The sequence below is a fragment of the Molossus molossus genome, unplaced genomic scaffold (genome assembly GCF_014108415.1).
Source record: "Molossus molossus isolate mMolMol1 unplaced genomic scaffold, mMolMol1.p scaffold_m16_p_15, whole genome shotgun sequence".
Taxonomy (NCBI): domain Eukaryota; kingdom Metazoa; phylum Chordata; class Mammalia; order Chiroptera; family Molossidae; genus Molossus; species Molossus molossus.
In genome coordinates, this window is record NW_023425350.1 from 64,942,788 (window position 1) to 64,956,330 (window position 13,543).

At 44.4% G+C, this 13,543-nt stretch overlaps 1 protein-coding gene across 2 annotated transcripts; it reads left to right on the forward strand.

Moving 5' to 3' along the window:
• The first annotated feature begins 6,207 nt into the window (after positions 1–6,207).
• On the forward strand, positions 6,208–13,290 carry TGOLN2 (trans-golgi network protein 2). 2 transcript variants are annotated; one of them, XM_036263168.1, is made up of 5 exons: positions 6,208–6,290; positions 6,505–7,518; positions 7,561–7,832; positions 8,989–9,072; positions 10,364–13,290. In XM_036263168.1, the coding sequence occupies exons 1-5, from the start codon at positions 6,245–6,247 to the stop codon at positions 10,367–10,369; spliced, it is 1,422 nt and encodes a 473-aa protein (XP_036119061.1). In that variant the 5' UTR covers positions 6,208–6,244; the 3' UTR covers positions 10,370–13,290. The 2 variants fall into 2 exon arrangements, with proteins under 2 accessions (XP_036119061.1, XP_036119060.1); XM_036263167.1 differs by having other exon boundaries at positions 6,505–7,832.
• The last annotated feature ends 253 nt before the right edge of the window (positions 13,291–13,543 follow it).

The following is a 13,543-nucleotide window of genomic DNA, read 5'->3' on the forward strand; positions in this document are numbered from 1 at the left end:
TAGCATGACCTTAGGCACTTTGCTTAATCTTTTAAAACTCTGTATTTATTGATTGATTTAAGAGTGGGTGGGGAGGTGGGAAGTGAGAGAGAGGCATCGATTTGTTGTCCTACTTATTTATGCATTCATTGGTTGCTCTTGTATGTGCCCTGACTGGAAATCAAACCCACAGCCTTGCATATCCAAACCACACTCTAGGTCTAGGACAACACTCTAACCCACTGAGTTACCTGGCCTGGGCAAGTTGCTTAATCTTTCTGAGGGTCTGAATCATCTTAAAATGCACTTAACCAGTATCTGATAATAAATAACCATTACTACCAGTAGAAAAAAAAAAACAAAAATAACCCAGATCTCCAATAATAACAGAACTGTCACAAATATTATGATAAACTCAAAAATTACTTTTTATGAAACCATTAACAATCATGGTTTTTAAATACAGTGATACCTCGGTTCTCGAACATAATTCGTTCCAGGAAGACGGTCGAGAACCAAATTGTTCGAGAACCGAAGCAATGAAACAATAGGAAATAATGGAAACTGGATTAATTCGTTCCAAGCCCCAGAAAATGCCTATTTACTGGCCTAATTTGTATATAATATGTAGAAAAACATAAGTCTCAACAAGAAATAAAAGTGTACAGTATGTCTAAGGGTTAAATTCAGTGTAAAGCGTGACTCTCTCCACAAAGCGTGACTCTCTCTCTGCACTCACACTGATGACGCGAGCAAGGCGCGCTGGGCCGAATGAACGCCATTCGGCTCAACTCGGCTCATCTCGGAAGTTCGAGTTCCAAATATTTGTTCGGATTCCAAGACAAAAGTTTCTCGAATCTCCTGGTCGAATACCGATTTGGTCGAAATTCGAGGCGTTCGAGAACCGAGGTATCACTGTAATATTTAAATAAGTTAGGAAAACAGTTCCTATATTTTACCTTTGAGCTCCATGCCCATATTTCCAACTTCCTCCCTGACATCTCCACTTGACTCTCGCAGGCATCCTACACACATAGACCAGAAGCAAATTCGTTTTCTGTGCCCCACCCGATCAAATCTGCTGCTCCACACCAGCAATTTTCAACCGGTGTGCCACAAGAATTTTTTACAACATGCAATACCTGAATATTTAGTCAGGGGTACTGACCTCTTTTCCTTTAAACTGTCAAATAAGAAAATAACAACAGCCTAGCTGGTGTGGCTCAGTGGTTGAGCATCAACCTACACACCAAGAAGTCTCCAGTTTGATTCCCAGTCAAGGCACATGCCCAGGTTGTGGGCCTGATCCCCAGTGCGGGGCATGCAGGAGGCGGCCAATCAAATGTTCTCTCATTGATGTTTCTATCCCTCTCTACCTGTCCCTTCTTTGCTCTCTAAAATCAAGTTTTTAAAAAAATGACAACAGCCAATACAATAGCCATCTAGTAGGAATGAATCAAAATGATCTTATTTTTTGGTCAGATCAGCAAAAAAACATATTTTCGGTGTGCCACAGAATTTTAGTAATTAGTTTATGTGTGCCATTAGATGAAAAAGGTTGAAAATCACTGCTCCACACCTTCCTCACCATCACCCCTCCCCCACATATGCAATCCATCTCCAAATCCTGTTGGTATTACTTCCTAAATTTATCTGAAGTCCCACCACTTCCCTTCATTCTCACTGTCCCTGTGCTAATCCTACTTGGACTACTGTAACAGTGTCCTAATTGATTAACTCCTAAATCCTCACCCAAGGATAGATTCAGTACCCTACAACCAGATTTATCTTCAAAAATTTCCAACTCGGAGCCCTGGCTGGGTGGCTCAGTTAGTTGGAGTGTCGCCCCATACACCAAAAGGTTACGGGTTTGTTTGATTCCTGGTCAGAACACATACCTAGGTTGCAGGTAGTGTATGGGAGGCAACCGACTGATGTTTCTCTCTCAGATCAATAAAAACATATCCTTGAGTGAGGATTTAAAAAAATTTCCAAGTATATCTTTTCCCTACTTAAAGGCTTTTTTTTTTAATCCTCATCCGAGGACACCCTTCCACCCCTTGCACAGACAGAGTGGGAGGGAGAGAGAGGAAGAGAGAGAGAGGGAAACATCGATGTGAAAGGGACACATCGAGTGGCTGCCACCCGCACGACCAACCAGGGCCAAGGACAAACTGCAACCGAGGCACGTGCCCCTAGCGGGAACCGAACCCGGGTCTCTCCAGACCGCAGGCGGACGCTCCAACCGCTGAGCCAAACCGGCCAGGGCCCTACTTAAAGCTTTGATGGCTTCTCATTACTATTAAGATAAAACATAAAACACTGGGCATGGCTCACAAACTAGGATTTGGACCCGTCTTTCCTTTCCTGACTAGTAATGTGGACACAAGGTCAGGCTTGATATTTGCCTTTCCCTTCCCTACACAAACGCCTACTAAACCACTCCCCTCCCCTCTCTTGCCCTCCCCTCCCCTCTCCTTTCCCTTCCTCTCTCTCTAAAATCAATAAAGGAAAACTATTTTTTTAATTAATTTTTTTATTACAGATGTCCCTCCTTTCCCCATCATTGACACCCTCCTCCCCACTCCTGCCCCTCCCCCTTCACTGTACTGTAGTCTGTGTCCACTGGTTGTGTATATATGCTTATAAGTTCTTTGGTTTCTTTTCCTACCCCTCTCACTCCCCTTCCCTCTAAGATTTGTCAGTCTGTTCCCTTCTTCCATGTCTCTAGATCTATTTTATCAGTTTATTTTGTTCATTATATTCCACAAATAAGTGAGAGCATGTGATATTTGTCTTTTCTCTGCTCAGCTTGTTTCGCTTAGGATAATACTCTCCAGGTCCCTCCATGTTGTCTCAAAGAGTAAGAGAGCTTTCTTATAGCTGCATAGTATTCCATTGTGTACATGTACCACAGTTTTTTTTATCCACTCATCTATTGATGGACACTTGGGTTGTTTCCAGACCTTAGTTATTGTACATAGTGCTGCTATGAACATAGGAGTGCATATATTATTTCCGATTGGTGTTTCAGGCTTCTTAGGATATATTCCTAGAAGTGCAATCACTGGGTCAAATGGCAGTTCAATTTTTAATATTTTGAGGAAACACCATATTGTTTTCCATAGTGGCTGCACCAGTCTGCATTCCCACCAGCAGTGTACCAGAGTCCCCTTCTCTCCACACCCTCACCAGCACTGGTTGTTTGATGATTTGTTGATGGCGGCCATTCTGGCAGCTGTGAGGCGATACCTCATTGTCATTTTAAGTTGCATCTCTCTTATGATCAGTGACGTTGAGCATTTTTTCATATGTGTCTTGGCCATTTGTATGTCCTATCTGGAGAAGTGTCTATTCAGGTCCTCTGCCCATTTTGGGGTTTTTAAAAAAATATTTTTTTTCTTTATTGATTTTTGAGAGAGAGGGAGAGGGAGAGGGAGTGAGAAACATCAATGAGAGAGGACATCGATTGGCTGCCTCCTGTATGTCCCCCACTGGGAATCAGGCCCAAACATGCCAAAAATATTTATGGCATGTGTCCTGACTGGGAATTGAACCAGGGACCTTTTGGTGCATAGGTGGATGCTCAACCACTGAGCCACAATGGCCAGGCCCTCTGACCATTTTTTAATTGGATTGTTTGTTTCCATTTGTTCAGTTGTATGAGTACTCCATATGTTTTGGAAATTAACCGTTATCTGATAATATATCATTGGCAAATGATATATATTCTCCCAGAGAGTGGGTTCCCTTTTCATTTTGATGCTGGTTTCTTTTGCTGTGCAGAAGCTTTCTAAATTGATGTAGTCCCATTTATTTTTTCCTTTGTTTCTCTTGTCCTAGGTGATATACCAGTAAAAATTCTGCTACATGTGATGTCTAAGATTTTGCTGCCTACATTTTCTTCTAGGATTGTTATGTAAACCACATTCCTTTAATGTTAATCAAATATTTATGGCACTTGGAGATAATTTTCTTTTTTTTTTTATCCTCACTTGAGGACATTTTTGCATTTATCTTCAGACAGAGTGGGAGAGGGAGAGAGCGAGGAGAGAGAGAGAGAAACATCAATGGGAGAGAGACACATCAACTGGTTGCCACCCACAGGGCCCAAACCGGGGCTGGGGACAAACTGCAACCAAGGTACTTGCCCTCAGTGGAAACCGAACCGGGACTCTCTGGTCCGCGGGCCGATGCTCCAACCACTGAGCCAAACCAGCCAGGGCTGGAGATAATTTTCTTTTAGATACAGATTCATTTACCAATTCACTTCCTTTTGCCAAAGCAGAGTCACGGTTCTGAAATAATTCGGTAAAAGATTTCTCACTTCTCTCAGAACCTTATTCTCTCCTCAGTAATGAGGGTGTGTGTAAGAGAGATTTTCTTACAACAGAGAAACATTGAGAAGCATATTAAAGAGTTTTTAAATAACAGACTATATTTATATCTCGTACAGTCTTCAGAATTTCAACTAATTAGAACTGCATGCAATAACCCAAACATTGCCCTCAACACACTACACAGGAGTGTCATTGTCCTTGGCAGCTGTATTCCTTTTTGGTAGAATTACACTTCGGTCTGAGTTAACTGGCATACTTTCTGTCCCATAGAGATTTATGGTCTGGACAACTCCCACGTCATTTACTCCTTAATGTGACTCTCCCCGGCCATTCTCCTTGTTCTCTGTTATCTGACAATCCTATCCTCATCTTTAGGCTTACACAAAATACCAGGTCGCCACATGCCTCCAGACCTTTGCACATCCTGTACACTCAGCCGGGAAAGCTTATTATCCTTCTCCCTTCAACCTCACCTGGAAAATACCTATACTGTTTGGTCCTCAGCTCAAAGGTCCTTTCTCAACAAAGTTCACAGTTTCTGTACTTTATTTCTTTGAACACACCCACACTGTAAATATTTGAATAATATTTGTGAGTCCTGCTGGATTACATGTTCCATTGACTTAGGGCCTATGGTTATTTAAAATCACCCAGCTTCACCCTGGCCGGTTTGGCTCAGCGGTTAGAGCATCGGCCTGCAGGTCTGGAAAGACCCAGGGTTCGGTTCCTGCTAAGGGCACGTGCCTCGGTTGCAGTTTGTCCCCGGCCCTGGTTGGTTGTGTGGGTGGCAGCCACTAGATGTGCCCCTTTCACCTCGATGTTTCTCTCTCTCTTCCTCTCTCTCCCTCCCACTCTGTCTGAACAAAAAAAAAATGGAAAAAAAAAAAATCACCTAGCTGGCCAACGTTTACAAAATGATTTCAAGCAACAAATAATGTATAAACATAACAGATAATAGAAGCAGTGGGATACAAAACTATTTACCCAATGATTCTAACTTGGGAGAAAATGACTATGCATAGAAAAAAAGTCAATAAAATACATTTAAGAAGGGGGAAATAAGTACATTTGTATTTGTGTTTTTTAAACACACACCAAATAGAAACACAATAAACTACTGCAAGTGGTACCCTGTGGAGGGGTAGTTTTCTAATGTATACTTTAAAAAATATATATCCCGTTTTGATTTTTTGAATCATTAGAATGTGTTACCTATAAAAAATATTAAATGTTTGCAAGACAGAAAACACACTAAAACATTCATAGTGATTATCTCGGAATTGTGGGGCAAAGATTTTTGTCTTCTACTTCTACCCACTCGCTCCATTTCCTGCAGTTTCTATGAATAGCTTTTGTGATCAGGAAAGGACATACTCGTCAGGAAAGACCTTTGGTAACTTCCAGGGCAGCTCCCTGGAGTCGGGAGAGAGGCAGCCGCGATGCGAAGGCTCCCGCTACAAAGGTGACGGAACGGGTTCTGCCCCGTGGGAGAGACCAGAGCACAGCTCGTCCGTGTGCTGCGGTGAAGGAACCACGAGACCGGAGAAGTTACACAGGCCAGCAGGGGATGGGGCGAAGAGGCGCCCGGCCCGCGACGTCCCTCCAGCGGACCGTCCACAGGCCAGGGGACTCCTGCTCAGCCAGCATCGTCCCGGAAGTACAATGGGGAAGAAGGAAACGGGGAGCGACAGTCTGCTGCGGCTGAGATGGAGCAAAGAAATCAGAAAAAGGTGGACGCGACTTTCCTACGGGACCGTAACAGCCGGAAGAAAGTGCTGGGACCACGCACCTCCCCCGCCTCCCCAACCCCGCCCCTCGGGCTGGCGGAGCTGCCGGAGACGCACGCAGGAAGGGGCGGGGCAATGAGTACTGAGCCCGTGCGCGATCTCGCGAGATCAGTAGAGCGCGGAAGCACAGTCTGCAAGATGCGGTGCCTGGTTGCGTTGGTTCTACTGACTGCCCTAGCGGCGGGTAAGATCCCCACCCCCACCCTGCCCCCCCAAAAAAATCCCACTCTCGTCCCCCAGACCCATCATCCTCACCGTAGCCGGTCGCCGTCTGAGCTTCCTTCGTCCCTGCCCGTCCCACCCCTCCCCTCGCTATCACCCCCACTACACCGTTTGCCGGTTGCCCCAGTCTCTCCTAGCTCTGAGGAGTCCTTTATCTCGGCCTTTCCTCTCTTCAGGGCCAACTGGTTTCTCTCGTTCAGAAGCTTCGCAGTCCACTTCTCTATTGGCAGCCGGCGAAACCCAGCCTGTCAGTCCGGAGAAAGTCCCTAAGCAGCCCTCCCAGAGTCTCACATCTAAGACCGTGGAAAGCAACTCGGTTACGTCGGGCCAGCAGCACCAGTCCACAGAAGACAGTTCTAGCAAATCAGATAAGAAGCCCGCCTCCGTGGAAGATGCATCTGAAAAGTCGAATGAGGAGCCCCCATCCACGAAAGATACTTCTGACAAGTCGGATAAGGAGCCCCCGTCCACGGAAGATAATTCTGACAAGTCACATAAGGAGCCCGCGTCCACGGAAGATAAATCTGACAAGTCACATAAGGAGCCCCCGTCCACAAAAGACACTTCTGACAAGTCGCATAAGGAGCCCCCGTCCACGGAAGATACTTCTGACAAGTCACATAAGGAGCCCGCGTCCACGGAAGATAAATCTGACAAGTCACATAAGGAGCCCCCGTCCACAAACGATACTTCTGACAAGTCACGTAAGGAGCCCCCATCCACGAAAGATACTTCTGACAAGTCGGATAAGGAGCTCCCGTCCACGGAAGATACTTCTGACAAGTCACATAAGGAGCCCCCGTCCACGAAAGATACTTCTGACAAGTCGGATAAGGAGCCCCCGTCCACGGAAGATACTTCTGACAAGTCACATAAGGAGCCCCCGTCCACGAAAGATACTTCTGACAAGTCGGATAAGGAGCCCCCGTCCACGGAAGATACTTCTGACAAGTCACATAAGGAGCCCCCGTCCACAAAAGATACTTCTGACAAGTCACATAAGGAGCCCCCGTCCACGAAAGATACTTCTGACAAGTCACATAAGGAGCCCCCATCCATGAAAGATACCTCTGACAAGTCGGATAAGGAGCCCCCGTCCACAGAAGATACCTCTGACAAGTCGGATAAGGAGCCCCCGTCCATGAAAGATACTTCTGACAAGTCACATAAGGAGCCCCCATCCACGAAAGATACTTCTGACGTGTCAAATAAGGATCACCTCTCTATGAAAGATGCTTCTGACAAGTCAGATTGGGAGCATGGGTCCACAAAAGACCATTCTGAACCTGAAGAGGGTTCTCCACTTAAAGAAGAAAAAGATATGCCTGGTCCTGACTCTAGAGAGAGTCCTGAAGAGACACTTTTTGACTCCATAAAGAGGAAGAACCTTTTTAAGGACAATCCTGGAAGTGTCAGGGCAGAAAGCAGCCACTTCTTTGCATATTTGGTGACTGCAGCCATTCTTGTTGCTGTCCTCTACATTGCCTATCACAACAAACGGAAGGTAAGTCAACTTACCTTAAGAAGAGGGATGAGATGTCTTCCACCCTGCAAGCTTGGTGTATGGGCCATTATTCATCACTTATCTGCTTGTAAGACATGTCAGTTTTTTTCAGATCTTGCTAGGGCTGTACTCTTGTTTTATAAATCACTTGTTTTTGTGTCTTTTTTTTCTCTGAGTGCTCTCTGCTGCTGCATTAGGTGCCAAGTTAGGACGTTATTACAATCTGACCTGAATGGGTGTCTCCTTCTATAATCTTGAACTTAGATCCTTCACAGCCTCGAGACACAAATACCTTCCTGTTTCCACTTTCAAGACAGTGCACCATTTCTAGCTTCCTTTGCTAAGTTTTGTCTGCCACCTGCAGTGTTAGAAAGAATGTTTATGTCGTCTTTGACATCAACAGCAGAGAGCCCAGGGACTATCTTCTGCAGTCAGTTAAATTTCTGATTAGAAGAAAGACCAGAAATTGCATGGGTATACTTATCTTTTACTTTAGCAAGGTTTGGTCTGAAGTAATATCTGTGTCACTTTGCAATCATTCCAATGACAAAATGATTGCATTTCTTATTGAACTCTAAGAAATGAGTAGTTTCTGTAGCCTGGTCAAAATTGGAGAGGTCACTTCATAATGACTATAGGCCTGTGGCTATAAGGAATGAGGGAAGGCATTTAGTTAAAATTGTGCGTTCCTTATTCTGCACCTACCATCATGGAGAGTAACCTTAAGCATGAAATGAGAGTGGTAAGGTTAAGAAGACACAAAATGTGGGGTGAGAGTGCATTTGCAGAAGAGAATAATTGCTTATGATTTTTTTTTTAAAAAGAAAAATGTCTTAGCCTGGAATTCTCCAGAGAAGAGTTTTCAGATCTTTGACCAAGTACTCTTGAGTAAATTAACAGACTCCCACATGCTAGAGACCAGAACAGCCTTCCTCCCTCTGCCATTTCCTATTTAACAGTATACAGGATTCTGATGAAACAGCCCTGTCCTCCTTAAAATTGTTATGATTTAAATAGGCCTTTTTATGGGTGTACTGCTCTTTTTGCTGTCAGGGTTATTAACAAATGTACTACCAGGTGATTACCTCTGATTTCAGAGACTGAAATATGTCATTATAGAATCACTTGTTAATCATTTTCTTTCTCCTTTCCCCAGATTATTGCTTTTGCCCTGGAAGGAAAAAAATCCAAATTTAGTCGGCGGCCGAAGGCCAGTGACTACCAGCGTTTGGACCAGAAGGTAAGGAAGGAAGACCCAGATCCATAGGAGGGCTATACAGTCTCACCTGGGCCCAGCAGTGGACTTGCATTTAGCATGGAAGCAGTAGCTGGTTCTGGGGGTGCTGCTACCATCTCCCCTGTCCTTTTCAGACCACAAAGTAGACACATCATGTATACATGTCTATAGTGTTAGAGCTGAAGAGACCTTTAAGTCATTTATAACAGCTCCCTCCTTTGACAGATGAGGAAACTCAAGACCAGAAATCATTGTTTTTTCCCCCTTAAATCCCCACCTCAAGTTCGTGTCAAAATCAATACCTGATGGTAACTCCATTACTCTCCCATCCTGTGACTTTTGTACTAGACCAGCACTTCACAAATTTTCATAGGCATTGTGATAGAAAGCAAAATGTGATTCACTAGCTATGGAGTGGAGCCTGTGCTTCTGCATCTAGGAGGTTCCCAAGTGACGCCAAATGCTGCTGGAACCACACTTTCGGGAGCAAAGCACTACACTCCCTGAAAAGAAACAAGTCCAGAAACAGGCCTCCAACTTCCCAGAGCAGCCCTGCTAAGCATTGTCAGCTAGATTTCCTGAGTGCAGCCAACACTTGCCTCTGCTGGAAAGCAAAGCCCTCCTCCTGCCCACAGCAGCAGATGCTGAGATTCTCCCCAAAGGCAGCCTGTGTCAGCGCATTGTCCTCCCACTGCCTTGCTGCCAGCACGCACCCTTCCCCTTCCGTGTAGCAAGAGCATTGGTGAAGAGTTGCTGGTGACCCAACTGTGAGTTGTTCCCAGACTCCCTACAGGGAATACTGTTCATGTGTACAGCTCGTACCAGTTCTAGAAAAACCGCTCAGCTCAGAGCATCTTTACTGACTGGCCCAGTAGGTCAGCTTCACATTATAGTCCTGGCCAAGTACCTTTCCAGATACTTGATTTTTAAGGATTGTCATCCTCGTTCATTATAATCTTTTTCTGATTTAAAAAAAAATGCACTTGTAAACAATTCAAAACAATAGAGTGGTACAAAGCAGAAGCCAAGATCCCCATACTCCCTCCACTAGGCATGTATCTCTATAGTGTATGTTTTATATCATACTGAATTTTTAAATAATTCTGTATGCTTTTATTTTATCAATTGCTGTTTGTATGATTGGGGGGGGGGTCAGTTTGTCTTAATTCTGGAATTTTTTCTTTGAGCTACAACTCCTATAAGATCTTTGTTCCCCCCAAAATCATAGCAGTAAGGTATAGTCCTCTGGGAAGAAGACGAGCGTTACCAATGCATTGTATTACTCTTGTTTCAGATTTGATTTTTCTGTTTTTGAGAACTTCGTCTTCCCTGCTGATTTGTTTCTAAATCAAGAGAAATGAAGAGAAAAGTACTGTGAACCAAGAGTTACCCTCTAGGGTTTGGTGGCAAGTCCGGGCTGGCAGAGGTGGGGCGGGGGTGGCATTGCTTTGATTTTTGCACCTGCACTTTGGTGACCTTGTACTCTTTTGTTCCTATTATTCACTCCCTCTGAGTGTGGGTAGAAGGAGCGAGCATGTGGAAACCCAGCTTTGACCAAAGGGAGATCCCAGCTCCAGGCAGGCTAGTGCTATTGACCATCCTGCCTTGGGCCTTGGCTCTGTGGTGAAGTTACCCCTTGAAATAGCATTGCACTTGCCACTACTCATCTTTGCAGACCTAGGAGAGAACTCAGCAGCTTGAGGTACTTTTCTACCAGGGCCTCTTTGGGGGAATGTGCCCTACAAGAGATAGACAGGGTGAATGCTGATGGGCAAAGGGCTACATTGAACACGTAACTTCTATTCAAAGGCTTCAGCAGCAAACCATACCAGCAGCTTAAAAAAAGTGCTTTACTGCCTGCAAGTTCAACCTGTTTAGCATAACTTCCTCATGTTTTCCTCATATTTTCATATTACTTCAGGCAAAGTGAATCAACTTTCATTTGGTTGTACTGAGCATAAAACTGAACTTGAGGATTCTGGGAGTAAAGCTATAAAGCCACTGTTCCCATCACAGGTTTTAAAAAATATAGTTATGATTACTGAAATGCTGTTCTTCCTTACAATCTTAACAGGAGCTTTTTGAAATAGGGTAAGTTCATGCTTTGTGCAAGAAAACACGTAAGAGAGTTTTGGTTTGGGTCTGCATTTTTCTCAAAGGCCTTTTATGAAATAGGTTCCCCCAAACTCCACTTTGCCTTTGTTGCCTAAAACAGACAAAATAGACCTATTTAGAAACTAACCATAATCTTTCTTTTACCTTAATCTAATTATAAAATGCTAAGGGTAGTTAGTAAAAATTCTTCTATCCCGTGGGAGAGGTTATTAAATTTTAAGAAATTCACAGAGTTCCCCTAGGGTAACTGAGGGTAGTGTCTTGGAACATGCTGTTTGAAGTTTTATGTGAATCTATTCTAGTCATACTGTCCTATTACTGAGAGCCTAAAAAGAGTTATTTCTGCAAAGGAAAAACAAATAGAATAACCGATCTCAATACAAGGAATGGTGGGACATGAGGGGAATATGATAAATTCTGTGCTGTTGAAGAAGTAAGTCTGAAGAAGGGACCATCGTGTTTGTCCTACTATCTTCCACCTTGCTTAAAACAGTTCGTGGCTTTGAGTTGAGATTTTCATTCATTGCAGGTACCTATTTGTGGAGATCAAGAATGAATGAATGCTCTTCTTGGCATCATTCTCTCTACTTGTGCACCAGCCTTGTACTTTCCTATTCTGTCAGGCTCCCCTAGCTTCCCTAAAACCATGGTTATTGTATTCCCTTTTCTGTCTCCCCCGTCCCTTCCTTTCCTCCTCCTCTGCCTATTTACACGAGCACTTTTCCTCCAACCTTCGTGCTTACACAAATCTTCACCCCCACATCATTCAACTTCTCCAGTAAGTGTTGCTTCCATTACTTTGCTATTCATTCTCTTCATAACCTTTATAAGCTCACTTTGGTCCCTGTCTTTCTACTGAGTGTTTTTCCATAGGTTCAGTTCACCAAATCCAAAGGCTTGTTCTCAAAATTTAGTCTTAACCTTGATAGAATTGGACACTATTGACCATCCAAATAGAAATTCCCCTTTTTTGGTTTCTCTGACAAATTCCTGATGTCAAGAACTCCTTTTCTTTTTTAAGATAGAGTGGGACGGGAGGAGAGAGAGAGAGAAAGAAACATCGATGTGAGAGAGACACTGACTGGTTGCCTCCCGCACAACCCCGACCAGGGCTGAGACCAAACCCACAAACGAGGTACGTGCCCTTGTACGGGAATCGAACCCAAGACTCTTTGGTTCTTCTACCCATTAAGCTGCCCCTCTCAACTGCCCAATATATTTTTAATCCTCTCAACTCCAAACTACAATCTTCCCATTTTCCTTGCTTCCCTGCCCCACACCCTCTCCCATTCACCTCTCCCCAGATTTGTTTCTCAGGAACCACCTTAATTGATTCTCCTGTCCATCTTCTCTTGTGTACATAGAGACCAGGTTGATCTTTCTAAAATACTTGCCCTGATCCGAAGCCTCTGTTTGTGTTCCTCATGGCTCAGAGAATCAAGTTTATAGGCTCTTTAGTATCAGGACTCTACAGATGGCCTGTTTCCTGCCTTTCTCTGCATCCTGGCCAGGCCAAAGGCCCCTTTTGTTGGGCGCCCATGTAGGCCTCTGTGCTTTTTTGTTCTTGCTGTAACCTCCATTCCCTGGCTTCCTACGGTGGTTCTTTGGTTAGATTGCTCTCCCTTCTCTTTTCACTTACCTCCCCAAACTTTGTTTCCTCAGGGCCCAGCTCAGGTTTTCCCATGGACCTTCCTACCTTCCCCAACCCTGAAATTGGCTCTTCCCCTTCTACTTTAATAGCTGTTAATAATGTCAGTCACAGATTCGGAAACTTCAGGAAAACAGGGCAGTCAGTATCTGATGTCTCTGGTCTCCTCAAGAAAACCAAGTGACTTGTGGGAGGGCCATCTGCCTAGCATAGTGACATACCTTAGGTACTTCAAGAGTTTCGTTTCTTCTTGCACAGAGGACGTTTTCTTGGGTCAGGACATCTGGATGTGACTGCACTGCGGTCTCACACAGTTTGTTCTAGCTATTGGCTGCTATTCCTGATTGATAGATTTCACTTAAAAGGAGAAGAGCAGCCCTGGCCAGTTTGGCTCAGCAGAGAGTGTCGACCTGCGGTCCAAAGAGACCTGGGTTCAGTTCCCGCTAAGGGCACGTACTAGGTTGGTTTGTCCCCGGCCCTGGTTGGGTTGTGCAGGTAGCAGCCGCTTGATGTGTCCCTTTCACGTCGATGTTTCTCTCTCTCTCTCCCTCCCATTCTATCTGAACAAAAAATGGAAAAATGTCCTCAGGTGAGGATTAAATAAATAAATAAATAGGAGGAGAGCAGAAAGAAGGGTTGGTTTCAAGAACCACGATCGGTATTGCGGCATCCACACAGTTCCACTTTCTGAGCCTCTGAGAAATATCGTTT